The sequence below is a fragment of the Drosophila albomicans genome, chromosome 3 (genome assembly GCF_009650485.2).
Source record: "Drosophila albomicans strain 15112-1751.03 chromosome 3, ASM965048v2, whole genome shotgun sequence".
In the NCBI taxonomy this organism is placed as follows: Eukaryota; Metazoa; Arthropoda; class Insecta; order Diptera; family Drosophilidae; genus Drosophila; species Drosophila albomicans.
This window is the reverse complement of record NC_047629.2, coordinates 41114701-41142540: the sequence shown is the minus strand read 5'-3', so window position 1 is coordinate 41142540 and position 27840 is coordinate 41114701. Positions and strand designations below refer to the sequence as shown.

Sequence of the window (27840 nt, the reverse complement as noted above, 5' to 3'; positions counted from 1 at the left end):
AAATTAAAAAAGAACATAAAGAATTCAATTCTAATTCAAATAATGGAAATAAACATAAACATAATAAGGAAATTCAAATCATAAATTTCACAAAATGATCGATGTAAAGATAATAATAATAATAATAACTAATCAATAATTACTATAATGATGATAATAATAATAATAATAATAGTGTTTAATATTAAATTGACTTAATAACAAAACTTGTGTTTCATTTCGAACAGCAGATTGTTGATTTCGAGAATTTCTATTTCTGGAGCCAGACAACACGAAGAGCTTCAAGAATTACAAATTTTGCACAAACAAAATATGTTTAAATATAGTACATGCCATGCCCATAGGTATTTTCACATTTGGCAGCAGTCTTTCTCGGCCAGTGTCGGGTCGCTTTCTGTGGTCATTTCAGTTGGAGTTACATTTGCTTTTGGTTGAGATTTCTAACATAATTAAAACGCATTCAATTAAACACACCAAAGCAAGACCATAAATATTAAATATAATACATTTGTTTTTTTTTTAGAATAGCAGCAAATTGTTGAGAGTGGAACTGAAGTAAAGAGTTTCCTAATTAGAATGCGATTTATGAATACGTCAAGTCTGGAGATTCTGCTGCTGCTGCTGCTTTTTGGTTGTCTTGCCTTAGCTATCGGACAATTCTGAGGTTTGCCATCAGTCTCTATAAACAATTTCCGATTGTGTTTTGCATCTGCCAGAATTAACGCTATCCCATATATGTATATATAGATGATATTCTAATAGTTTGCAGTCGACTTTTGAGTGATTCGTGTATCGTCCTCTGTCCATTGTCATTTGTTCTCCGTCGTTGTGTTTAATTATTGCTTCTTCGGTACTCGTAATTAGTTTTGCTTTTCTTTTTAAGACTATTTGTTAATGGCACAAAATATACAGCATTATTTCTATTTACTGGTTTTGTTGATTGGTTTGTTTTGTTATTGTTTTTATATTTCTTTACGTTTACGTTTATGTTGCTGCTGTTGTTGTTGTTTGTTCTTTCTGCTGTTGTTGTTGTTGTGTTTGTAGCTACACAATATGCAGTACTTCTTAACTAGGGCTATATGCTATATGCTCTCTGACTCTTTGCGGAAGATAACAATTTGCTCACACTTTTCTCCTACTCCTACTCCCCTTCCCTCTCAGTCTCCTCTGCTACTTCTTCTGCCCAACAACTCTGACTGTTTGTCTCTCTCTCGTATTGTTGCTCTTCGGCCCTTTGCTCCTTCTATTTTTTGCTCTGTGTTCTCGCTTCTGTTCTTTTTCTGCACACTTCTTTTCTTTTCATTTCCATTCCTTCCATTCTTTTTTTTTTGTTATGTTTTTTTTTTGTCATCTACATTATGTTCCACTAGATTAGGTTGCTATTTATATTTATCTTAGGTATGTCGTTATGTGTATGTAGTTTTCTTTTTATCTTTTTTTTATATGTTTTTGTTGTTGCTTTTGTGTTGTGAGAGTCCTTCCTAGTTGTCCACGGAGGCGGCGGTAGATTTACCGCGGACGCGATCCTTTGTAGTTCGGATTCGGATGACGACTTGGATGACGTGGAGGTGCTGAAAGTGATATGAATATGAATAAGTTACTATCAATTGTGGCAATGTTACAAATTTTAAATCTAACATGAGGACAGCTAGGATAAATGCGGATATTTATAGGAATTTTTAAAGTAAACCTTTTGCTCTCTTCATTAAATTTATATTATATTATATTTAATATCATTTTTGTTTAATATCTATTAGAATTCTAAATGTAAACCCTTCTATCTGTTCTATAAATTTACAGAATATTCAAATTGTTTTTTATTTTGTATCGATTTATGTAAATTACTCAAAATAATATTCTGCAATAAACAAATAAAAATCTTAACAATCTCAAGCTGAAGAGAAATATTACTGTGAGTCCTAAATACCGAATTTTAACTACTTAAAAACAAAATCTTTTTGGATCGAACAATAACTAAGATATTACTCCAAATATTGCTTTTTAAATGGAATAATTATGTGTTAACATTTCTATTGATCAATTTCTAGCTTATCAATTGGTTTGCTTATAAATTTTTTGCTAGCTTCCTAATTGCAAATGACCTTATATTTGCTTCATCAGCAAATCTTCATTCTTTCTTCATATTCCTATCATTCTGCTATTCAACGCTCTTCTCCTGAGACGTACCTTGTATCATCATTGCGGCGGGATACATCCCGGTAACCTGAGCCATCTGTGGCCGAATGTCGTTCGAGGGCGAGCGTCGATTGTTGGGCAAGGTCACCGATGGCTGCAATACAAGAAAATGGATTAATATAAAGAATATAATATATAAATTGCTATCCACTCACATGCGCAAAGTATGTCTGGCCATACTTGATGTATACACCGGATGCGGCATTGGGATTGTAGCCACCCAAAGCGGCAACTCCGCTGAGCACTGCGGCCGCCTGTTGGCCACCAGCACCGGCTGCTGCTGCTGCTGCCGCCGCGGCGGCTGCTGCACCGGCATTGTGATGCAGCTGGGCTGGAATGTGCGAGGCGCGCGGTCCGGCACCGTTGCCGCCGCCACCGCCACCTCCGCCGCCGGCATTGTTGCCACCGCTCAGATATAGCGATGGTGGCGAGGTGTTCACAGCGGCGCCCGTTGCATGATCGACGACAATGTATTGGGTGCCCAGATTGGTGGCCGGAGGAGGTGCATTGGCATTCGGTGTGTTGGCTGCACTGTTGTTGTTGCTGTTGCCGCTGTTGTTGCCACCGCCTGCACCACCTGCAATACTGTTGGGCGAATTGTTGCTGCTCTCATGGCTATGGCTGCTGCTGCTGTTGTTGCCATTCCCATTGCCATTGCCCGCCCCATTGGCGCTGGGCGAATTGCGCTGCGAGACGCTGCGTCGATAGTCGGCATTCATCGATTTCTGGCTGCGAAAACTGGCAGCGCCAGCATTAAGGCGCACCGGAGGCTTTGCCTCGTAGCCACCTTGACCCGCGGGACTGCTCGATGTGGCATAGCTGGGCGGTGGACCGCTGATCAGCGGCATCTGGGCAGGCTTCATGTCACGCTTGCCCATAGCTGGTGGCGGACCACGATGCGCAGCATGATGATAGCTCGACGACGTCGCATGGCCACCAGGTCCGCCCAAGCTGACGCTGCTAGGCGAGGCGCGTGGCGTTGGCTCATTGTTGGAGTTCAGCAGTGGCGTCTTGGCGCCCGCAGGCATGCCGCTCAGCGGCACCGAGTGCCGTGGATTGTAGCCACCGGGATGATACGGCTTGCGACCAGGAGCTGGAGCACCCATGCCCCCGCCACCGCCGCCGTTGTTGCCGCCGAGGTTGTTGCGCTTCTCGTAGGGCGTCACATAGCCACCCTCGTTGCTGCTCTGGCTGTGATAGTAATGCGGCGTCGAGCTGTTGCTGTGATAGCCGGCAGCCGAACCCAAGCCAGATCCAACGCCACCGCTGCCATTGCCACCTCCATTGGGCGCTGGAGGTGTGCTGAAGAGCGGCGCCTGACGTCCGGGTGCGGCTGGCGTGCTAGGCGCCGACTGTGAGGCGGTGGCATCCATGCTGGCCGCCGAATAGAAGGGCGCCGCTGTGATGAGCGCATGATGCGGCGCCGAGTGGGGAGCTGGTGGCGGCGCCTGTTGCTGCTGCTGCAGCACAGCGCCATGTGGTCCCGCCTGCTGGGCGCCCGGCTGGCTCGGCGCCGCCGTCGCATAGGGGAAGATGTTGGTCGGTATCAGCGCTGCGGTATGCTGGGCGGGCAGCGCATAGACGTGAGCACCGGCTGCTGCAGCCGCTGCAGCGGCAGCGGCGGCCGCATTGAGATCTGTGTTGGCCCCCGCGCCGCCATGCGCCAGCGTTAGCGTGGGCAGCGCATGATATGTCGTTGTGCCCCCAGCACCGGGTGTGCTAATGATCTGCGCCGATCCAGCGCCCGGATGATGTCCAGCTGCCGCCGCCGCTGCAGCCGCAGCATGTCCGGCTGCCGTCGCGGCTTGGTAGCTGGGATTGTAGTGTATTGATCCGCCGCCGGGTGTGCGTTTGACGCGTGCTCCACCCAAATAGCCACCGCTGGAGCCGCTACTGACAATGTGACCATTGGTGGCCTGCTGGCCGCCAGCTACCGTTGGCGGTCCAGCCGCTGAGGCAGTTGCGAGATTCAGCTGTGCGGCCGCCGCCTGAGCGGCCTGAACCTGCTGCGATGACGAACCGACGGCGGGACCATTCGGTCCGCCGGGTTGAGCGGCCGCTGCTGTGGCCACCATCGGCGCCGCAGTGACCGCCTGTTGCGGTACATAGTAGGGTATGGGATAATAATGATGATACGGATAGCCAATCGTTGGATACGTGGCCATCGGCAGTTGTTGCAGTTGTGCCCCAGCCGGTTCACTCGAGTATATCCATGGCGCCTGATAGATGGGCGCACCATTTGGTGCGGCAGCGGCAAACTGGGCCGTCGGATAGGCGGTGGCGGTGGCCATCGGCATCACAGCTGTGGCTGGACCAGCGGGCGTCTGATAGATGGCCTGGGCGGGTATTAAGCTTTCGCGCTGCTGCTGGGCCGGATCGAAGACAGGTATCATGTATGTGCCGCCGGGCAGTTCGCCGCCCTCTTGGGAGGCAAAGAGCGCTTGCGTTGGCTGGCTGCTGCTCGTCAGCTGGAAGAGCGGCTGCGAGGCGGCGTTGCTCACCGTTGGCTGTGGATACGCCGCATACACCATGCCCTGTGGCACAGCATAGATGCTGCCATCGGGCTGTGAAAATGGAAACAACAATTAGTAAGAGAACTAAAAAGTTTTTAGGATAGCTTCTCTACTCACTCCTTGCTGATATGTGGTGGCGCAGTAGGGCGCAGCGTCATTGGGCGTAGTTGTGGTATGGAACGCATACGACCAGGTGGTTGTCTTGGGCTCCTCGACCGCAACCTGAGCTTGGCTCTGGCTCGCGGTCTTCACATCGCACTGGCTGTAGGGCGTGCTGCTGGGCGACAGCGATTGGGCATCACAATTCTGCGCTAGCGGCACAACCACCGGCAACGGTGTCTGACTCTGAGGCAGCTCAACTGGTGCTGATGTGTTGCTGCTGCTGCTGTTGTTGCTGCTGCTGTTGCTGCTGCTACCACTGGCTGATACCACAACAGTCTCTTGCTCCGGTTCCTGTTGCAATTGCTGCTGTTGTTGGGCAACCACTTCGAGCTCCTTGTCGGCAGCACAACAGGCGGGTATATTGGGACTGGTTGCCTGATTCTTGTACTTTTGCACCTCAATGCGATCGTAGTTCTTGGTGGAGGTCGAGGTCGTAATGCTCAGGCAGCCGGTGGCACTGGACAGGCTATCACATTCATCGCCCTTGCCATCGAGTGACGGCTGCAACTGTTGCTGTTGCTGTGAGTCTGTGGTGTAGTTGTCATAGCCTTCGGAGCATTCCATGCCCGGTGATTGAACCTCCTCGGCATAGCTCTCCGTTGAGCTGCAAGACAACTCATTGCTGTAGACTTGCTGCTGTGCTGACTGCTGATGCGATTGCTGTGGTTGTTGCTGTTGCTGCTGCGGCGGTTGATGCGGCGAGGACTTGCGATAGGGCGCATAGTTGCCACTTGACTGATAGTTGCCACCACCGCCACCTCCTCCATTGTTGCCCGATTGATGTTGCAGCGCCTGGTTGGGCGGCAAATTGGACGGGTCGTAGTGGTAAATCGAGCTACAAGAGGCAAAGTTAGAGTTTAGTTAAACGGCAAGCAGAAAATTGAAAGCGCGCTTCTTGTGTGTGTCAGTGTGTTCTGTGTGTGTGTGTGTGTTGAGTAAGTGAAAAAGTACAGTTTGTCAGGGTTGCCACAAGTTGCGTTTAAAAGTGCGCAGTGCGGACGACGGCAGCGACAGACATTTCTCTATTATTCTTTTTTTTTTGTATTCATTATAAATTAATGATAAAAGAACAACAAATGCGTTTGATACAAGAAAATGCAATGCAATTAGAACGAACAACAGTTAGACAACAACACTGGCAGACGACACACGTATAGCATATATGTATATGTATATGTAATAAACTTTGGCTAGAGTTGCCGCGCGACAACGCAACAAAAAGGGCAGCAGGCGAACGATCAAAAAAAGTATATAGTATATGTATATATAATATATAATTTAGGTACAGTGTGAGTTATAGAAATTTGGCGAAAGGCGAGAGAATAAGAGAGAAAGAGAGAGAGGCGAGTGTAATTTGTGGGTGGGCAATGTACAGGTGAGAGCGAGCGTGACAAAGAGAGAAAAAGAGCGCAAGAGGCGAGCGAGCGAATTAAGGCTGAACTGAGAGAGACATAGAGAGAGAGAGAGAAAGAGAGGCTGAGCACAGTTATTCGTATCATAATCATATTTCGATTGATTTTTAGGCAGATAATTTACAAAAACAACATCAACAAGTTGAAAAGGTAGCACATCGAAATGGCATTAATAATGTGTTTATATAATTATGCAAAATAAAAAAAATATCGATTAAAAAAAGATTATAATTTGCTTTGTAAGGATTTGACAAAATGTTTGATTGCAATTTGTGAACAAGAAACTCTATAAAAAAAAGTATATTTATAACTTTTGAGAACTAGAAAATAAGCTTACTTCACATGGACAGAATAAGTATTATAATATGGAACATGAAGTTAAAATATTTCTAGTAAAGTTTGAATGAAGTTTAAATATGCAGTTAAGCTTGAAATAGATATGGAATTTTTAGTATTATTGGCAAATAAATGTTCTAGATATAAACTTAGAAATTCTTAAAGCAGACAGACGGATAGAAATATCTAAGAAATATCCGTTAAAAATTGTTAAATATATTATAAATTTAAAATATATTATAAATGTTATAAAAATTCTACATTAAATTGCTTGAGAATTTTGTCAAAAGTTGATTTTTTTCTATTCTCGTGTAAAAAAAATTGCGACTATTTTAATGAAATTCGAACAAAAGTTCTTGATATTTTTTATTCAAATTTTTGAACTCTTTAATTTCTGCAACTAAAATCTTTTTTTTTGCAATTTCATAACGCAATAATAATTTTCTACTTCTAAACAAATTTTCTTGTAACTCTTGTACATACTTATTGTTCAACCAAACATTTTTGAATAGTTGAAAAAATAAAATAAAATAATAAACATCGAATGCATTGGGCTCTTTGTACATTGAGATTAGTAATAATTATTGTTGAAAAAAACAATTAAATAAAAAAAGAGCAAAATGAAATCAAAGCGTTGCGATAATAATTATTTTATTTTGCGAGTACAACAATAAGTGAAGCACTCAAAGAATTAATTTTGGTGACGATCGATTGATATTGATTGAATTTGGTTAATGTTTTTTTGAATTGAATTTGATTTTGGAATTTTTGAATTATTTGTTTTTCTTTTTTAATTTTTGTGTGTCTTTGGTTTTTGTAAATTACCCGTCTGGATTGAGAATTGGTTGGAGGGTTTGCGGATCAATGAGGACGCTGCCAATTGGCACACTCGAAATGTCTGTGACGGCCCAGACGAGTCCCGATGCTGATGCCGACTCTGGGGCATTGGACGCTGATGTTGTTGTCGTTGTTGCTGCCGTTGCAATTGGTGTTGCCGCCGCTGCTGCTGCCTGCTGTTGCTGCAGATAGGCCATTCCCCGGTTAGAAGAAGACGACGACGACGACTGAGCCTGCACCGACGGCTGCTGGCTGAACTCCGGTGTCTGCCTGTCGCTGCCGTAGCCCGTGGGCGATGGCGTTACGGAATCGGAGCGCACGGATTGTGTGCGTGTCTTGTAGCTGGATTTATTTTTCAGTTTGTTTTTTTTATTTTTTGTAAATGTTGTTGTTGGTGGTTTTGTTGTTGGTTGATTGGTTTGTTGGTTGGTTGTTTTGGGTAGCATACAAAAATGGTTTTTCGCAATTTTAACAACGGTTTCAAAATTTGTTAAGATAGATTGGAGATTGGAGATAGAGATAGATTGAGAGATAGAGAGAGAGAGTAAGATAGAGCGAGCGAATTGGGAATATGGAATGTTGGGTCCAAATTAAACACACTCTTTTTATGTTTTCTTTTTTTTTCCTCTTTTTCTTTTGTTGTAGTAGTAGTATATTCAACTCACCCGCTGCTCGAGGGCGAAAGACGCCAAGGTGTGCTGGTGCTGCCGGTCGAGTCCTGCTTGGCAAACCCGCCACGTCCGCTCTTGCTGGAGTTGGTTGAATCGCCACGCGGCAAGGAGTTGCCGCCACCAGGTCCGCCAGCACTTGGAGGTCCACCGTAGTTGCCAAAGTTGTGTGACTTGGGCACAGCGCCACCTGAACGCATGCCACCTCCATCGCGAGACTCTGTGGACTATATGGATACAATATTAATTTCGATTTATAAAAGTTAACTTCATTTCTTTATCTTACATTCTGCATTTGCAACATTTTGCCATTGGGTCGCTTGGGCCTGGGCGGTTGTTGTTGTTGCTGTTGCTGCTGCTGCTCGACTGCATTGTGCCAACCACCACCGCCATTGCCACCGCCACCTCCACCGCCATAGCACTCATCATTGGGCATCTCGTTGCCATAGCCATCCTGTTGTGCGGTGCGATTGAAGATGCGACTGCGCGCACGATCATAATCCTCTTCACGCTCCTCAAAGCTCTTGGCCTTGCGGTCGAGCATCACACGTTCCGGGCAAAGATACGGCGACTGACGCACCTCATCGAAGCTATGCGTATCCCGCTTCAGAATTGACTTGCGTGCATCATCACGATGGTCGCCACGCACCAGCGATTTGAAGCGAATCTATTTGCAACAAAAATTTAGCAGTATTTAATAATGTGGTCACAGTTTAATAATCGTAACAGCAAAACACACACACACACACACACTCACCTCTGGTATGCGAGTGCCCTTGGTTACGGCCACAATGACGCACTGCTGCGTATCCGAGTCCACATTGTGATCCATGCCAAAGAAGGCAGCCGTGCGATGTATGAGCATGCGATTGTACGAGGAGGTTGCCGGAAATCGATACTCACAGCCACGACTGAGTAGAGTATAAAGTAATAAAACAAAAAGGTAAAATATACAGCAATGTGTGTGAGTGCATAGTTAAATATAGATTTGGTTAATATATAATCTGACTGGTTTTATTGCCCAGCACAGCAGCAAACAGCAGAGGAGTTGCACTTTGTCACGATATGTAAAATGGAATTGCAGAAGTGCCAAGTGAGGGAATCTACATTTTAACCTTTGGGGCAGAGTTCACAATGCGTCACAGTCAGTTATCAAAATTAGTTGCGGACGGTGTTCATAAATAAATTCCTAAAATACTTTTACCTCAATAATTCCGCATTGAAGTGAAGCAATGCAATTTTATAATTTCATTTATTAATTACTAATCTTTTTTTTCAATTCCAATTTACATTCTTAAATCCAAAATAATCAGTAATGTAGTTAACGAAACCCTAATATTTTGGTTAATAAATATAATATTATGAAATAAACTGAGTTTAAAGTTTAAATCTGTTAAAAATGTCCAATATAATATCGAAAAAGTACTGAAATATACTTTTTGGTATACTTTAATATTAAAAGGTATGTTGAAGTATACCAAAAAGTACATTTCAATATTCTCCGGTATATTAAGTTTCATATTTTTAACGATATATATCTTATGGTATATTATGGTATATTTCGTATATCGACATTTAAAATGCTAAAAAGTACATTTCGAGTGTCGACATCCTACTACATCTAAAATATACCATAAAGTACAAAATATACCAAATTGTCAACCAAACGAATGAAGGCCGGAAAACCGCCGGAATTTTTTTGCTATATTAAATGATTTTTAAATAACTTTTTGTATGTACTAAAAATCATGACTCTGGCTTTAATATATTTTCTCTAGTATAGCAACTCCTAATACTCGAATTTCCTTTTCAAATAATCGAGCACAACTCACCTTTTATCCTGGACAAACTCCATCAAATCCTTTTCGATTTTCAACAGTATATTGCGATCCTTGGGATTCTTGTTGAGCGTATCGCGAAAGAATGTCAACAGATCGGTGCCACCATAGTCCGTGTACTGTTCGCTCGAGTTCTCTGATTGACGAAAGACTAGAATCAATGAATTGAGCCATAGTTCTGGCTGGATGGCAAATCTTGTCTCCACTTACCGCGCGATATAAAGCCCGATGTGTTGTTGCTCGAATTATTCGAGTTAAGCGTCTGTGAATTGTTGTTGCAATTATTAACGCCCGAAGCACCGCCACCAGGACCTGCACCACCATTGCCACCGCCACCGCCAACACTTCCGCCGCCATCAATGCTGCCCGAAGAGCTGCCGGTTAGATTCTTCAAGCGTGGCTTAGAGCCCTTGGAATTGGTGTTGGCACGATGCTTTTTGCCACCGCCACCGCCAGCTGAACGCTCATAGTGATACTGCTCCTCCTCGTGGTTGCTGTTGCTGAGATTGCTATTCTGGCTGGACATCTCGTGACGTTCGTGGCGTTCATGTCGCTCCGCTGCCTTGTAATTCATGCCCGAATTGTAGAGCACTGCACCAGAGTTGTTGTTGCTGCCACTGTTGTTGTTGTTGTGATGCTTATCGAGTCCATTGGCTTTTAGATCCACCACATACTTTTTGCCATTGTTGTTGTTGCTGTTGCCACCATTGCTGCCGTTGTTGTTGTTGTTGTATTCGATGCCAGAGCTGCCGTTGCTATTGGTGCGATTATGTTGACCAGCTCCAGATTTCTTTGGCGGCGACAACTTGGGAAACTCTTGCTCATCGCGCAGCGGCACATTCAACGGCTGCTGCTGCTGCTGCTGTTGCTGCTGCTGCTGTTGACTAGTAACAATCACAGCAGGCGTTTCCATGAGCGGCGAATTGCCGCGTCCAGTTGATTGTGCTTTGCTATTGGTATTTGTATTGCTATTATTATTATTTAGTATGGCATTGCTGTTGTTGTTGTTATTATTGTTGTTGTGTTCGTGGGCATCGCTGGGGTGTTGCTGTTGCTGCTGCTGTTGCTCGGAGGCAGCTCGAGGCGTTGGCGTGCGTGGCGGCGATGTCGACTCGCGCATGGCATGACTGCGTGTGAGATGTTTGCCCTTCATGTTGCCCTGTTGTGTTCAGGTGAAAATAACAGTAACGAGAGTGAAAGCAATTAGTTTCGAATTAGCTGCCACTAATTTAATGCCAGAGTTGACAGCCCCATTCAAGCAGCCAACTGGCAACTGGCAACTGAGAAAGGCGTCCAACTCGAACCCAACCCAACCCAAAACCCAAAACCGATGACGCGTTGTTGCTGCTCGTGATGCAATTGTTGGCTCATTAAAATGTAAAACAAATGCCCGCCCAGGCGACGTTAACGATCCACAAAGAGAGAACGAGATAGAGAGGGAGAAAGAGAGTGTGAGAGAGCGGAGCAGACAACACCACCAATAACGTCTAATATAGCCACAAAACTTAATATAGTAAATACCCTGTAAGCATACAAAGACAAAGGCTAGATTTGTTGCTGAGTTTACTTGACATCTGCTTACTCTCTTTATTTAATGGCTAACATAGTTTCGGTTAACTGAATTAACAATTAAATAAATAGAGTATGCCGATGTCGAGCAAACTCTATAGCCAAGAAACTTACTTTGTGCACTTAATTAAATTTCTATAAGTTTGCCAACTAAATTCTCTTGCACTTAATAATACCCTACAAGGTATGTGCATGTTGAGCACACTCTTTCACTCTCTCTCTCTCAGCTCTCATTCACTCTCCTTCGTTGTTGTTGTTGTTTTGGCTGTTGCCGTGCCAGCCACATAAGTTGTTTCATAGCCTTTTGCCTTTTGACATTTCAACAGCGACGAAGGACAGCCAGCAATTGAGTTAGTCAGTCACTCCCTTAGTCATTCGGTCAATCGGGCAATCAGTTAGTCAGTCAGGCAACTTTATCAGCTATCAGTTCGTCCCGAATCAATGGGTTTTCCACTGCGTTATTAACTGGCCTCCATTGATTTTTCCTGTTTACTGTCCCTCTTGCAGCTAAGGGAACATCATTAATCAGTCAATTTCGGATTCGCTTATGAGACAGCACAACTACTTGAACTCCCCCCGGAGGGCCACTCGAACGCAGCCACCATCCACCACTTTGAAACCGTTTGCTATGACGTTGCAAGAAAGCAGCAGAAGCAATAAAGGCACAAACGCAAATGTCAAAGTCAAAGGCATTTGGCGAACTCTCAGCAGCCCAGTTTTATTTTTTTCTGCTTTCTGCTGGCTACAGTGAATACCAGCAGCTGATGGCCAGTGACATAATTAAATTCTATGAAATATTTAATGGACTGAGTAATTAAGTTTTTATGTGACATGTGCATAAATGATTAGCAGCGAAACTTTTAAGATTTCTCAAAGCATTGGGAAGTGAATTGAGCATAGAAAAATTTAATATTTAAAGCGGACAGTGGAATGTAAATTATAGTAAATGTTTGCTTATAAAAATATGAGTTTTTAATACACTTCCATATTCAAGTTATTCTGAAAAAAATGTAATTATTTTTGAAGCAAACTGAACATAGAAAAATGAAAAATTTAACTTAATTATTCAGATAGAAATATGAAATTAAATTTGAAAATTTTCTATGTTAAGAATTCTTTATTTTTAAAGCAAATTAATCATAGGATATCATATTTAAATGTATCAGAAAGTGCTGCTAATCAAAATAAATATTGTATTCACATAATCAAAATTTGTTCTCAATGTTTTAGAATTCTGCATTGTGGAGCAACATTTACAAAGCAAAGGATATCATATTTAAATTTATCAGAAAAAAATGCTAAGAAATTGCTGCTATTGAAAACAAATATGCATATTTAGATTTATTCACATATTCTGAAATTTGCTACACATCTTCAGCAATAAAATTAGTACTTCGTTCAACAACTAATAAACTAATGCAATAATACGCAAGGAATCAGCATAAAATTATCTTGTATTATGTTAATTTAGAAAAGTCTGCGCATTTCCTTTCTGATTGCCACACACAATCTTCACATATTCACTGTAATTTCAATCGCTCTGAGATTCGCTTTTTTGTTGCCATAAACCTGCCACGTGCTTAGCATATGCAAATAAGTAAATTTTTGTTTGGCATTTGCAAATGTGTGGCCTGGCCTGGCATTTAGGTAACCGAAGTGCAGACAACTTCGTGTTGGCCAACTTCCGTGAACGTCATCAGTGTGTTGTGTGTTGGGAAAAATCAATAAATCGACCTTGGAAGTCAGAGGCTGCTGCTGCTTCTGCTTCTGCTGATGTTGCTCGGAACAACAATTTCACATTTTCATGGCGCTGATTTTTGTTGTTATTGTTTTTCGAAACGGGCAGTTGTTAGTGTCAATTAAAATTTACTTAGTTACTTAGTTACCATGCCGCATGCCGCATGCCACATAAATAATGCTAGTCGTAGTTACTGCCTGCCACCCCCATAAAAAACACATACACATAAACCTTGAACTCCATGGAAATTGCTAATACACGTCTGGGGACCTTTTATACATATATTTTTTGTAGTTGTTGTTGGGAGGAGGTCGGAGGTAGCAATCAAAAACACGTTTTTCAATGCAACTCTTTGGCATTTTGCTGGGTCGATTGGGAATTTCCAGCAATTGCGTTTCCAATTCCGATTCCCAGAAAACTGCAACCCAAACGACGCCCCAACGCCCCAAAAACGCAGACCCAACCCAAGAGTTGAAACCCACTTTCTTCGCGGCCCCTTTTACAAAGCTGACCTGACCCAGTTAATGCACTTTTTGGGCGTGTATCTTTTTGCACGGGCCAGTTCCAGTTCATGGCTGCACTTATGTATATCAAGCCTTTTATATAGTGAACGAGAGAGAGAGAGAGAGTGTGTGTTGCAACCGACTGAGAGAGAGCACATCGAGAGGAGAGGAGAGCGAGAGAGAGTGTAACTAGAGCATACACCCGACCCACAACTGACCTATTTATATTTTAACAATTATATATTCAACTTTTTTTTTGTTTCCTTTCCCGATTTATGAACTAGACGTTTTACTTACGCGTCTATTGCCAAAACTATTCTGACGCCCCAAATTCGATGCGGAAGATGTGTCCTCGTTGCTGCTGCTGTTGCTGCAGTTGCTGTTGTTGTTGTTGTTGTTGCTGGCTGTTGTTTGTGTTGTTATTGTTGACACGGTTGTTGCTGTTGTTGCGACTGCTGTTGTCGATGACGTCACTGCCTGTCCTGCAGTTGCAGTTGTTGTTGTAGTGGCTGCTGCGGCTGCTGTTGGTGCTGCTGCTGCTGTTGAAGCTGCTGCTGCTGCTCCTGTTGCTGGTGACGTCGTACTGTTATTTGAGGCAACGGCGGCGACAACAACAACGGCGGCGGCCGCAGTGGAGGTGGCTGAGGCGGAGGCTAAGTTGGTTGGAATATTTGTAGCAAGGGCTACTTGAGATTTTGTGGAACTCATAATCACAGTTTATGTAAAATGTACTGCAAGCAAAGAAGAAAACAAAAAGGTTAATTAAAATAATGTTGTTTAGGCAAAGAAGTTTCTTGAACTTCTATTAAAAAATGTGGAATTTAATTACATATATGATATTTTAGTTGATGTGATCAAATTAAAAGCTCTAAAGAATGCGAAATTTGTGTTTAAATCAATTTCAGCAAAATACATTTATTACAAGCAATTTGAAACAGTTCTATTAAAATTGAACCCATTTACTAAAAGAATTTTTCTGATATAGATAAATATTATATCTTGAACACTTTGAAGATTTAAAGAACACCTTATATTTTTGATAGATTTATTTAGTTTATAAACTGAATTTATAATTATAGATAGTTGTAATTATAAATTCAGTTTGTAAATTATAGATAGTTATAATTATAAATTCAGTTTATAAACTAAATGTAGTCTTTCATATTCATATTATATATAGTTATAATTATAAATTCAGTTTATAAACTAAATGTAGCCTTTCATATTATACTTTTTTTATAGATTCATAATGTTGTTTTTTTATTTTTTACTTTTATTCTGTTCATTTATAAATTCTCTACCATGCCATATTAACTTTGATATTCTATTATTAAATTAACGTAAAATATTTCATTCAAAAAGTGTGTAAAGATCTCTGCATCTGAATTATTGAATTAAAGAATCTATCTACCCTTCCATATTTATTATTATAGTCTTTTTCTGTATTCATAATGTTTTTTATTCTGTTTATTTTTATTTTATTTATATTGGGTTTGCTTTTATATATTATCTACCATTCCATATTTATTTGTATGTTCAATTTTGACATTCATAATATTATTATTTCTTTTATATAAGAATCCCACTCCTTACTATCCTTTACCTTTTTTTGCGAGTGAGAATAACTATTGCATTTTGTTTGTCGCTCCAGTTTCTGGTTGTTGTTTTTTCTGCTGTAGTTAGTTGTCTTTTTGGTTTGCTTGTTTCATAAGAATCTTTGCATACGATTAAAGTTTCGTTTTGTTTTTGTTTTTTTTTTTTTTAGTTTAGTTTATAATCTTTGTACGTATGTATTCTTGTATTTTGGGCTTGTTCTTTTTTTTTTTGGTTTTTTGTTTGTTAGATTAAAATCATATATTGTCAAAAATATGCCGGCAGTGCAGTTGATAGAATATTAAAAAATCACTACGCCTTTTTCAGCTGCTACTCCACGGGATTATATTTGTTTTGTTTTGTAATTTATTTGGTTTTTGTGCGACTTAATTTAGTTATATATTTGTAGTATTAAGTATTATTTAATAGACTTATAGAGACAAGGCTTAGTTTAGTTAAGTTTAGATATATATATATATGTATGTATATATATGGGTGTATATAGTATAGGTATATAGTTATTATTGTTGTTTGTTTTATACTTTTTTTCTTTTGGTTTTTGTTTTTAAAAAAATGTTGCGAAATGAAAAAACGTAGAGTCGAAAACACAATTCGCTAAAAATTTAGCGTTTGTTGTTGTTGTTGTTGCGGTTGTTGTTGTCGTTATTGGTTTAATTATTATTGTTGTAATTGCATTTAAAACTTTTATAACATCGTTTATCACATTTACACCATATCACCGAGAATCACAAACTGCCATTAGGTTTATATATTTGGTTGGTCTCTGCACTTGCGATAGTTCTCAATTAATTTAAGTATTTAAGTTTAAGTTAAGTTTATGTACGTACTTATTTAGCTTACAGCTAAGATTTCTTCTTTTTTTTTTTTGTTTATATTTATGTATAGTTGTATACTTAAAAAATATTTAAGTTAAAGCTTTTCTTTTGGTTATGATTCTTCTCCGTATTCAGCTTCTGCTCTTTTGCTTCCACTTCTGCTTCAGTTGTTTTGTTATTTATATTTTTATTTTATTTTCTTGCGTTCTTCACTTTCTGTTGTCTATGGAGTTCAGGTTATGTGAGAATTTCTTTGATTTGTTGTATGTGGCACACATTTTGCTGCAAGTTGAGGAGCTACACGGTTAACTTAAGGGATTCAAAACATTCCAGAGAACGAGAGAGAGAGAGAGAGCGAGCGAGCAAACGAGAACGACAACGAGCACAAAGTTTTCTGTGTGTATCTGTGTGTTGGCAACGCATCTACACAAACACACGCACACACACACTTAAACACACTCGCACACACACACACACACAGAGTCAGGAATGTGACCTTGTTTACGATTTATTTTGATATTCAAAACTGCACGAGCTTTAAACGCGATGAGAGCAAAGTAATTGAAATGCGTGTGTCTCTGCCCCAGGATACGAACTAAAAACTCTATCTCGCATACATCGAGTGAGTTCTTCGGCAAATGCCACTAAAAGGGATGCTTTTAACACACAATCGAGCGCGACTCTCTTTGGATTCGTGTCTTTGACCAGTTGTCGTTTATCTCTTGTCGTTCTTGTTGTTCTTTTTGTTGTTGTTATTATTGTTGGCTATGGTGTTTCCTCCTTATTTTCTTGGGGAGAGCGTTGTTCACTTTTCGACATAATTATGTTCATCTTTGATTGCTACAAGTTTTTTTTTTCCTTTTAGCATTTTGGCATAGTTTAGGTAGCGCAAATTTCAAGGGTCTCAAAGGGGTTGTTGAACGATAAGATGTGCAGATCTATATCTTTGGCGTATAAAGAAACCTTTTAGGCTAATATATGAAAAGAAAACATTCTGGAAGCTGCTTCCCTCAAAGGCAAAAAACATTTTTTGCAAACTTCAAGCTTAAGAAAACTTTTGAGGAAATTCATCTAATTAGGCGAAATGTTTTAAGTTGATAACTGTCCCTAATTAGGCGCTAAGTGTCAGTAGGAAACTTTTTAAGTACACTCTAGGAAATTAATTAGAATTTCTGACTAATTGCTGATGCTTGAAAATAATATAAATGAATAATTTTATTCCATTTAATAAGAAGATAGATTTTCCCCAATTTAATTTTTGCTAACATAAATTCTATTTTCTATAAGAATTTAACTTGAAATAATTCTAATTTGCGAGCTTTACCATATAATTTATTTGCCCATTTTACCCTATCTATTTGAACAAGTACTTTGCATTGTGTACAGATTATGAAATAATTTGCGAAACCCCACAAGAAAAATACAAATCGAAATGTTTACAAGCGGCTGCCAGTGGAAGAAATCCAATTCTAAGACGCTAAGAAAACAAACAAACAAGCAGCCAATTGCATGGACACTTGAAAGTGAAAACAAAAGCGAAATATGAACGCGAGTCACAGCACAAATACAAATACAAATACAAACATAGATGATACCCATTCACAACCCTTTCAGCACCTCCCTTTCATAACCTCCCACATCAACCGAGGTCCAAGTACAAGTCATGCCACTTTTGATATTTTCTTTGGTTGTGTGTTTTTGGGAAATACCCGCGAAATATGCGCAAGAAAACGCAAAGAAAATATAGCAACCGTCAGATTTGGAGAAACAAAAGCGAAACGCTACAAGAGTGTGAGCAAGAGGGAGAGGCAAGATGCGAGCACAGGTGACAGGATGACGTAGTCGCTATAAGAAAAACACGCATACGACGTGTGGCACACGACCAAGAAAATGAAAGACGCCAAAAAGCGAACGAGTCAAAGGCAAAGTTCGCGCAACAGCAAACAGAAATAACAAAGAAAAAAAAACAGAAAATTGTGAGGCAATTGCAGCGATTAGTCAAGAGGTGCAAAAGTTTGCTCAAAATGCAAGTGCTGCTACTCAATGTTGGCCTGTTCCTAGTTCCCTGTGTTTCCTATTTCTATTCCCACATTCCTTTTAACGGTTGTCGTTGCCTCCTCCCTTCCGCCCACTGTGTCGTGTCTCAACTGTTTACAGCAGCTGTCGCTGTCACTGTCACTTCGGCACTCAAAAAGCTCCCACGCTGTACTCGAAAATGTGTTGTGGCTGGCAGTGTAAAGAGAGAGAGAGCGCAAAAGCTTTAAAGCGCTTGCGCTTGCGTGGGAGAGAGTTCAAGCAAGGAGCCGAAGAGCGAGACAGAGAGCGAAGGTGAGAGAGTGTGTGTAACGCGTGCATTTTAAAGCTGTGTGATAAGTCGCTGCTGCGTTGCATTACTCAAAAAAAAAAGAAGAGAACTTTAACGCAATTTCTGTTTGCAATGGCAAGCAACAACAAAAACAACTGCGCCATTTGCCTAAACTTTTTACAGGGCTTCTTCCTACGCCATCAAATTACAAGACCAGCAACAACAACAAGAACAACAACCAGCGACCAGAACAACGCGAACGCCAAGCGGCGCTGCTTCGGCTGTGGGGCGACACGACCAGACACGACGACAACACACGACGCGACGACGACGACGACGCGAAACTGAAAAACGAAACGAACGAACGTTGATGTGTGAGCGTGTGTGTTTGTTGTGTGAAAAACGTGTGTCGTTGTGTATGTATAATACACCAAAAAGGCAATGCGAAAAAAGGCAAAAGCGAACTAAAAAAAAAAAAAACTTTAAATGAAAATTCCGCTAGCATTTTTCACGCGACGAACAACGAACGAAAACGATAGAAAAAAAATAACACCTAAAATTTCGTTGCTTCCTTTGCCGTTTTCTTGTGTCGTGTAGTTTATTTAGCTTTTTCTTCATTTTTTGCACTTTATATTTATACACTGCGCCGGGCTGCTGCCTCTGCTACTGCTGCTGCTGCTATTGCTTCCTTTTCCTGCATATATAGCAGGCCTATATGTATGTATGTACATATATAGCTGCTATACATATAATACTAAATACGTTGTGTTCTTATCTCTCGCACACACACACGCACACACACACACACACATTCTTTAGTGTCTCCTCGTTTGCTGCTGCTGCTGTCGTTTTATTTATTGCTACGCGCGTGCCATTTTCCATTTTGTGCGTTTCGTATTTTTTTGTTGGTATTTATTTCAGTTTGATCAGCGCAAAATTTAATTCATTTTCTCGCTTGCCTTCGCCCGTTTGCTTCATTGTGAAAATGTATTTTTAAGCTGCTGCTGCTTCTGCTGTTGTTCCTCTGCTGCTGCTTCTGCTGCTGCTGCTGATGACAATGACAACGTTGACGACGGCTGCGACGAATTGTGCGACGGCGACGAGCACTGCGCTCCGCTGGCAGACATTATGGGAACACGACCGAATGGATACTGGGCCACCGCATGCGAAAAAGGCCGTCCGAAAAGCATCGCGCCTGCTGCTGCTGCTGCTGGGGCGCTCTCTCATTCTCTCTCTCTCTGTGTATCGCGCGCGCTCTCTTTCTCTGCTCTATTTGTGCTTTGGCTAAGGCACAAAACCAAACAAAAAAAAGAAAAAGGGTGGCAAGGTGAGAGAGCTGCCAACCGAGTCAACGTTTAGCGTCCGCATCCGAGTCCAAATGCGTAAAAGCTTTTGCGGGAAAAACAGGTTAAAGCATGTGTGCCCCCGCGACCCGCTAACTCTCTCGCACTCTTAACTTGTGCTCTCTTCTCTCACTGTCTATATTACTCTCTCTCGCTCCCTTTGCCTGTGTGTGTGTTTTATGCCCCAGAGCGAAAATGCGCACGATTTGCTTTTGGGGTGGCAAATTTCACGTTGTTGTCCTTCCTGGTGCGTATGTTTTTGCTGCTGCAATTGTTCTTGTTGCTGTTGTTGTTGGGCATCATCTTTGCCTATCTACACATCGCTTTGGCTTCCAAGCAGGCCACGACAAGACCTTGGAGTAGCCTCAATCAATGTGTGTGTTTCTGTATGAGTGTGTGTTTGTGTGCGTGCCAAACAGGAATGTTTATGGCAAAAGTTTGTTGCCTGCAATCAAAACTTGATGATTTCCTCACATTACCTGGCAGCAAAACTCAACAGCGTTTCAAATCGAATCGAATCAAAATAAAGATAAAACAATCAAAAGTCTTCAATCAAAACAAATAGCTAACGTTGTAAAATCGAAAAGTATTATAGCATACAGTTGATGCCCATTTAACTCTATATTCTATAGAGGCTATGACGCATACAACGTGAATAGCTCTTCAATTTGATTGAATGGAAACTATAATATGCATTTAATTATTTTTTCTACTTCATTTAATTAAAAATACACATTAGTCAGCAGGTTAAAAGAGAAGATTGCATGTTAAAGCTCACAATTAAGTTTTGATAAATTAGATTTTTATTTCTAAATCGATTCGCAAACAGTAAATTGTATTTGATATATTGAAACTTATTTTGGTTTAACCCAAAGAATTTAACGAATTTAGAAATGAACAGATTTTAGTTTCACTTTCATTCGCTAATCGATTGTCATTGTGCAAATTTTATATTAAAAATTGAAGATGTTGTACTTGTCACTTAAATTGTAAAGTTAAATGTGAAGAAAGCAAAAGATTTTAGGAAAAATAAAACTTTCTTAAGTAAACATTTATTCAGTAAACTTAAAATTCGTGACTAATGAATTGGCTTTATTTTAATCCCTATTATTAGAACCTTCTATGATTTAAGTGTCAGCTTATAAAAATGCTCACAATAAAAGAAAGTTATTTAATGGAGCTTTGGGTATTTAGATATAAACATGATCATAAAAACGTAGCTAACTTTTAAGTGAACTCTCCTAAAGTTGGCGTCAGAAATGTTTGCAAATGTTAATCCCACTTGACACTAAGATAATGAACAAAAAAACTTATTAAATGCGTTTCGCAAGTTGCATTCGTCAAAAACTTTTTCATGAAACGAAAGTGGCTTATGCTCGAAAAACAAAAACAACGAAAAAATAAGTTGAGTTGCAAATACTTGAAAGTTCATTGAGGCGCATAAATTTGATTAAAAACTATTTGCAGTGCAAATTCACGAAAAAAAACGAGAAATAGTTTCGCCAATTGATTTAAGTAAAAGAGGCAAAAAAAGAGTCGAGAACTTGTTGAAATTCAATTATCAATCACGGTGCAATCTCGATGGAATATTGCAATGTGCGCATCGCTGTCAATTATGAAACGTAAATTGCATTTACTTTTTGATGGTATTGGGGTTATTTGAGTATTTCATCCGATTGATGGCATTCCATCAAGCGTGCAAAGTGGGCAATAAAAAAGCTTTTAGAGCACATTCGAGTACATACACCAAAAAATAAAAGATCGAATTTGGCAAAGAGACAAACGTCAAATTGCAATCAACTGGAAAAAAGTCATATTGTGTGTGTGTGGCATGAATGATGGAGAAGGAGGTGTTAAATAAGGATTTGAAGCAGCGTGTCCTAGATTTCAAAATGTGCAACCCCAATTTTCATCAAATCGAAGAGCAAGGCTGCGACCGCCGCAAAGTATGCAACACAAAATTGATAATAAGCTGCGTCAATTTTGAGCGATTAGCTTCTCTCATTACTGCCACATGCAACATTTAGAATAAACAATCAAAAGAGGGGGTGGGGGAGGGGAGTGCGTTTTGCAAATGCGTCGTAGTAAATAATTCATGCAGAGCGCGAAACAATGGAAACGAAACGTCACTTGAAGCCATCATAGCTTGGACTCGTGTCTCCTTTTATTGTTTACTTTGAGCGAGCCACAGAGTGAGTGGGAGGGAGAGAGTGAGAACGAGAGAGACGACATGACATTTACGACTGTTGCTCGGCTCTCGTTAACGTAAATTGCATATAGAATGTGAATGTCGTGAGTGTCGCGCCTTGTTGCAATTACGACATCTTATTTGGGTCAACGTTGACAGAGATGGCGAGAGAGTGTTAGACAGAGAGAGCGAGGGAGAGAGCGCTCGCTCAAGCTGCTGCGCCAGTCATAGACAGAAAGAAAGAGAGCAAGAGAGTGAGAGAGAGAGAGAGCGTGAGTGAGTTGACAAGTGCCTGTCGCACGTGTGAGCTTAAAAGCGCAACGCGTTTCGAGGCCAAGTGCCAGGCGAGGATGAGAGAAACGATGCGCTGCGTCTATCACTTCCGCTGCAATCTGTGCTGTGCAGTGGGCCACACCGAGAGTGGGCGTGGCAAGCAGTCAAAGTTAATAGCCATGCAAATGAAAGCAGGTAAAATCGTACTGAAATCAGCTTGAATTGATTGTGCCACCCCAAACCGGAAAAACCGGATGCGAGATGCCACTAAACTAATCTCATCTAATTAGGCGACAAATGGCAAAAAGGACTCCCGAGTCCTGGCTCACAACAACTCAACAACGATTGCCAGCTAAGCTTAGTTGGCGTTTTTGCCTCCTTGGCTTGTGTTCTTTGGCTTTTATGACGCAATTAAAATGCTAAATGTTTTACGACATCGCCGTGGGGCTCTTTAATTAATTCGTCGGCCGTGAAAGGTGTCAACAAGGCGGCAGTGAAAACAAGGACAACAACAACAACAATGGGAGAAGCAGCAGCAACACTTCTGTTGCGTGTTCTTGTTACTTACACTTTAACGCTTGACCCAGACAAGCGACAAAGCAACAACAACAACAAAAAACAAGAAAACAGACAAGAGACATTTTCACTTTAAGCGTTGCGCGTGTTCAGCGCCTACAGAATCCTTGCGGGGGGAGAGGGGAGGAGGGAAAGTGTTGCTACATGCAACCAGCACGATTATGCAGCTTATATGAGACACACACACTCACACACACACACAGAGAGACAAGCGCGTGGCGCTCTTCATCCTGGCTGGCTAGTAATCATGTTGTCTTGTTTTTTAGCTGACACAAGGAGAAATACTCGTGTATAGGCACAGAATAGAGAAGAAGGAGCGCGTGGCTTGAGCTCTGTGCTCTGTGTGTCCTCTCGTGCTCTCAAAGAGCATAAAAACGCCAGCTAAGCATCATCAGACAAGCTGCCATGTGGGCGGCTTTAGATGACTCAAAGATGTCCTGCAATGATTGCAAGACCCAAGAAGCAACTTAAAGAGTCGCCAAGCAACAAATTGCAAGACCAAGAACCAATTGAGAAACTGCTTCAATTTAAGCATTGAAGAAAGTAATTTATTGTACTTGAAATATCGATCATAATTCAGCCAGAAGTCTGCACTTTGAAGTGCTTGAACTTGCAGAAAACTATTGAAACTTTTTAAATTTCAAATTGAATTTCTTAAGAGCCCCCATATTGTTGATAGTTATATGAAATATAATAAATTTAATGAAATGTTTTTAATTTAACAAATATGTTTTGTCTGAGAAGTAAGTTAGATTGGGAAAATGATTCAAGATGATTTAGAATTTACTTCAGTAAAGTATAATTGATAATAAGAAATATATTAAACTAAACAATAATATCTTAATTAACTCTTTGATGGCAAAAAATTGCTTCAGATAGTATAAAACTTTTTAAATTTCCGTTCTTATATTTAAAATGCTTAAATTTGAAATTGGGATTCTAAGTTAAGCAATTTTTTATTATTATTGTTTGATTATTATTATTTTTATTTAACTTAATTTTATCCTTTAATACCAAACGCTTGCTAAAAAGTCTATTTTTGTTATATGCCTATTACATGCCTATTAAATAAGAAATGTATATTTAGTTTTATCTGATCTTTGATCATCATTCGAAGTGTTTTAAATACATTTAAGTTTATATTATATCAATAGCTGTCAAATATAAAAATCTATTTAAAAATTATTTTATATATTTGTATATAAATATAAATTTGTAAAAACAAATAAAGAAATATACAAAATATATATTTTTTTATAATTACATGCACATGTTTCTTTTAAACAAGTTTTTCTAAAATACCATTTTGAGATTCAAAGTTTCTTCTAGGATTAAATCAGAATCCTGTCACCCAAAAGGCCACTTAACTAAATTATATAATACACATTATACAAATTGATGTATAGAAGTTTAAATAACATAATATGAATATGACTTTAAAGACATGGTAAAATAAATAAGTCTGCAATTCACTTAGCATACCAAACGTCATTTAAAGTGTCATCTACTATGCACTCTTCATGATGTAAGAACATCGCAATGGCTTAGTAGATATGTCGCACACTGTCAGCATTCGATGCTCAATCTAATAATGTCAAATAAGTTAAATATTTTACTTAATCTTATCACATTTGATCCAGTCAACCAGGCGAGAAAGGCGGCCCAAGAAACATGCAGACTCAAGCATTTCTAATAGCGCAGGTAGAAAAATTCTTGTTGCATACACAAAGGGGCAGCACATGAGGGTCGACTTTTGATTGCTGTCTCTGTGTGTGTGAGTGTGTGTGTGAGAGTGTGCCTGGAGGGGACGCTTGTTTGCTACAAAAGCTAGCCCCTACTTCACGGCCAGGGGCAGCACCTGCGGGAGTTATGAATTATGCAGAAAAAAAAGAAAGGAAAACAAAAACCAACTCAACTGCAAAGCAAAAAAAAAATGAGGCAGCAGCTGCTCTACCTGACATCGCCGCCTCTTTGCCGAACCCCGCCTGGGGGCCTGTCAAAATAGAATACTCTGTGCGCCTTGAGAACTCAGGCCAAAAAGTCTTATCAGAGATTCATAGCATTTATATATAAATACACAAACACATATGTAGCACACTATACATTGTAAAAGAGTGTGTAGCAAAATGAATAAAGTGCCGTGAAAAAAGTCATAAATTAATTTTCACAAATTCTCAAGATTCTGCGAGTGCAAAAGCAAATACGCGAAAAAAAGAATAAATTTTCTATTCTTTCGTGCAGTAAAAATGGCAAATTTTTGTGTAAACACAAAAACGGGCGAACGAAGCGCAACCGAGCGAAACAACAACTAACAAACTAACTAACAACAATAGCAACAACAGCAAGAACAACAATGATTGTTGTATATAAAGCACAAGATGACGACGACAATTCGTTTATAGCATCATCTCGATACTCGACGACGACGACGTCGACAACTGCAACAAACTGAGGCATGCAACGCGTGCTGTCTGTTTCAGTTACAATTTTCATGTAAATATCGGCTTTTTGTATACAAAAAAAAACAACAAAATAAACAATGTGCCTAAAAGTACATAGCATAGATATGCATGGTCTAGCAACAAGTAATGCCCGGGTTTTCGGTTGGGCCTCTAACAACAACAGCAACAACAACGAAGATTAACAAAAGTACAGAGGAGACGACATGATCGCGACGCAATGAATGCGAACTGACGGCCCCCGGTCGTCGTTGTCGACTCACAAAATAGATTTTCAATAAAAACCCACTCGAAAATAATGCCAACAATGGCGGGCCGAATAAACGCATCGACCAGAATCATTCCGAATCTATTTTCGAAACCCAAACAAAAACATTTCAATACGCCACCAAAGAAAATACTTACTACAAACTTTATCATCAGGTTTCCATGCAAAAATGTTTGACAAAGTGAACAAATACAACAAATATTCTAGATTTAATAAATATGTACATAATGTATATAAAAAGGTTTAATGATGATAGAGATAAGTTAAGATTTGAGCAAAAATTACATTTAATAAAAACTTTAAATCCATAAATGAGTTTTGAAAGAGATTTTAATAACTACAAATATTGTTTATGATTCTTAATATATGATGATATGATTTTTAGTCAAGAAACTCTTGTAAATCTCATTGGCAATACCATGCCAATCCAATCCCAATGGGTTTTAAACTCTACTAAATAAAATCTGTTATGCACAAAAAAAAAACTTTAAGATAAGAACATTATTCTTTTTTGTTTGAAACTTGTTTTCATTTATGTTTGTATTTTATGTGTGACAGTTAAGCGAGAAAAGTGAATTTTGCACGCAATTATAGTATGGCCGCTAAATAAAAATGACGTAAGGCGAAGCAGCCGTAAAACGAGATATGTGTGTACCACTCTATCTTAAGACATTCAGTTTGCCAACAGATGTAATATCTTGATTTGTTTAAATGTTACTTTCTAAAGTATTATTATTAAAAAGTTATACTTTTGTTGTTTATTACAGTATTATATTTTCTTACTAAATTCTTTATTATTCGTTTCTTATATTTTTATTATTATTTGTTTCTTATATTTTTATTATTATATGTTTCTAATATTTTTATTATTATTTGATTTTTTATATTATAAACCTTTTCAAATCTCACTTTTAAACTTTTTTCATTCGGTTAGTGATAATTTGTTCCCTAATTTATAAACTTTCTAAGTTTTACTCTTATACGATTTTTTTTATTTTTTATATTAGATGATTTATTTGTTTTATTTTAGTTGTTTAATTACTATATTCATTTTGTGAATCTAGTGTATTATATAGTTATTTGATAATTGTTGTGAAGAAATAATGTCATTTTCCAAAAGTATTCAGTGTTAAAAGTTAAGAAGTTTTCTTTTCTTAATTTTGTAGACTTTTCAAGTATCTCTTTTATAAGGGTTTTTCATTTGGTGTCTTGGTTAGCGAAATATGTTTTCGAATCTGCCGCGCGGTTCGTATATGGATGAGCACATCTCCAAGGACTATGGCAAGGAGGTGCTGCTATCCAACTGGCAAGAACGACGCCAGGGCAGCGAAGAACAGAACGATTGCATTGTACCAGGGCTGCAACGCGTTAATGCATGCGAACAGCATCTAAGCGAAGTGCGCGACAACTTCGCGGAACCCTGGAGTGTGGAGGAGGAGGGTTATGCGACGCGTTATTATCTCGGGGCACGCAACGAGGCGCTGCACAATTTCAAGCGCAATCGTGAGGTGCAACTGCGTTTCCCCCTCGCCGCCGACATGCTCGAGAATTGCACGACAACCTACAAGATCATGTACGATATTCTGCCGCGCAAGGAATTGGAGAAAAGCAAAAACGAAGCTTCCGTTTCCGTTGGCAGTGTGCCCAGTAAACCGCAGGATTTGGATTTGATGTTGAGCTACGGCAATCGCAGCACAACGGGCAGACGATGTCAACTGCGAGCAGAGTCGCGTTTGTTGCAAAGGCAAAGAATGCAGACAACCTATGCGGCTCATTACGATGCGGCAACCGCATTAATATAATGTGTATGTAAAACGAACTTCAAAATTAACGAGTAAAATTAGCTATGGCTATATGTGATAGATGTACATTTGTATGTGTGTTTGTTTATATAGTTTTGCGTTTGCAACTCACCATTTTCAGTTCTGCTGCCCATTGGCGATGCTAGAGCGAGCAATTTGCACACTGGCATTGTGTGTGTGTGGTTGGATGATGATTTGCGCCGTTTGCGGGGTGTGTGTTGCAATTGGATGTTAAAGAGTTTTGCTTTTGCAATGCGTTAATTGATATTTGCAGCTGGAGCTGCTGCCTTTTGCACTCGCGGCGTTTTTTCTTTTTGTATTGTTTGTTTGCTTCACGGGGATCACGAAATGTTTGTAAATTGCACAAAGAAATTTTTCTTTTTACGCTTGCTAGGGCAAGTGTTGCAAAGTGCCACTAGGTTGAG

The 27840-nt window shown here is 40.0% G+C and overlaps 2 protein-coding genes across 6 annotated transcripts; one reads left to right on the top strand and one right to left on the bottom strand.

Moving 5' to 3' along the window:
- Positions 1-870: 870 nt before the first annotated feature.
- Positions 871-27829, bottom strand: LOC117570918 (protein encore). 5 transcript variants are annotated; one of them, XM_034252826.2, is made up of 12 exons: positions 27528-27829; positions 14070-14503; positions 10173-11121; positions 9957-10113; positions 8882-9035; positions 8411-8791; positions 8122-8351; positions 7445-7798; positions 4827-5706; positions 2352-4760; positions 2188-2290; positions 871-1571 (listed from the first exon to the last, which is right to left on the bottom strand). In XM_034252826.2, the coding sequence occupies exons 2-12, from the start codon at positions 14478-14480 to the stop codon at positions 1510-1512; spliced, it is 6090 nt and encodes a 2029-aa protein (XP_034108717.1). In that variant the 5' UTR covers positions 14481-14503; positions 27528-27829; the 3' UTR covers positions 871-1509. The 5 variants fall into 5 exon arrangements, with proteins under 5 accessions (XP_034108717.1, XP_034108719.1, XP_034108718.1 ...); XM_034252828.2 differs by having other exon boundaries at positions 9957-10098; positions 27528-27828; XM_034252827.2 differs by lacking the exon at positions 27528-27829 and adding an exon at positions 15376-16615.
- On the top strand, positions 26710-27481 carry LOC117572445 (uncharacterized). Its single transcript, XM_034255275.2, has one exon. It carries the CDS (start codon positions 26837-26839, stop codon positions 27413-27415), a length of 579 nt encoding a protein of 192 aa, XP_034111166.1. The 5' UTR covers positions 26710-26836; the 3' UTR covers positions 27416-27481.
- Positions 27830-27840: the final 11 nt, after the last annotated feature.

Bases quoted from the DNA above. Each gene is read 5' to 3' on its own strand.
- LOC117570918 (XM_034252826.2), bottom strand. From the start codon at position 14,480: ATGAGTTCCACAAAATCTCAAGTAGCCCTTGCTACAAATATTCCAACC. The intron at 10,114-10,172 runs GTAAGTGGAGAC...CATTGATTCTAG, and splicing joins ATCGGGCTTTATATCGCGCG to TCTTTCGTCAATCAGAGAAC. The intron at 8,792-8,881 runs GTGAGTGTGTGT...TGTTGCAAATAG, and splicing joins AGGGCACTCGCATACCAGAG to ATTCGCTTCAAATCGCTGGT.
- LOC117572445 (XM_034255275.2), top strand. From the start codon at position 26,837: ATGTTTTCGAATCTGCCGCGCGGTTCGTATATGGATGAGCACATCTCC.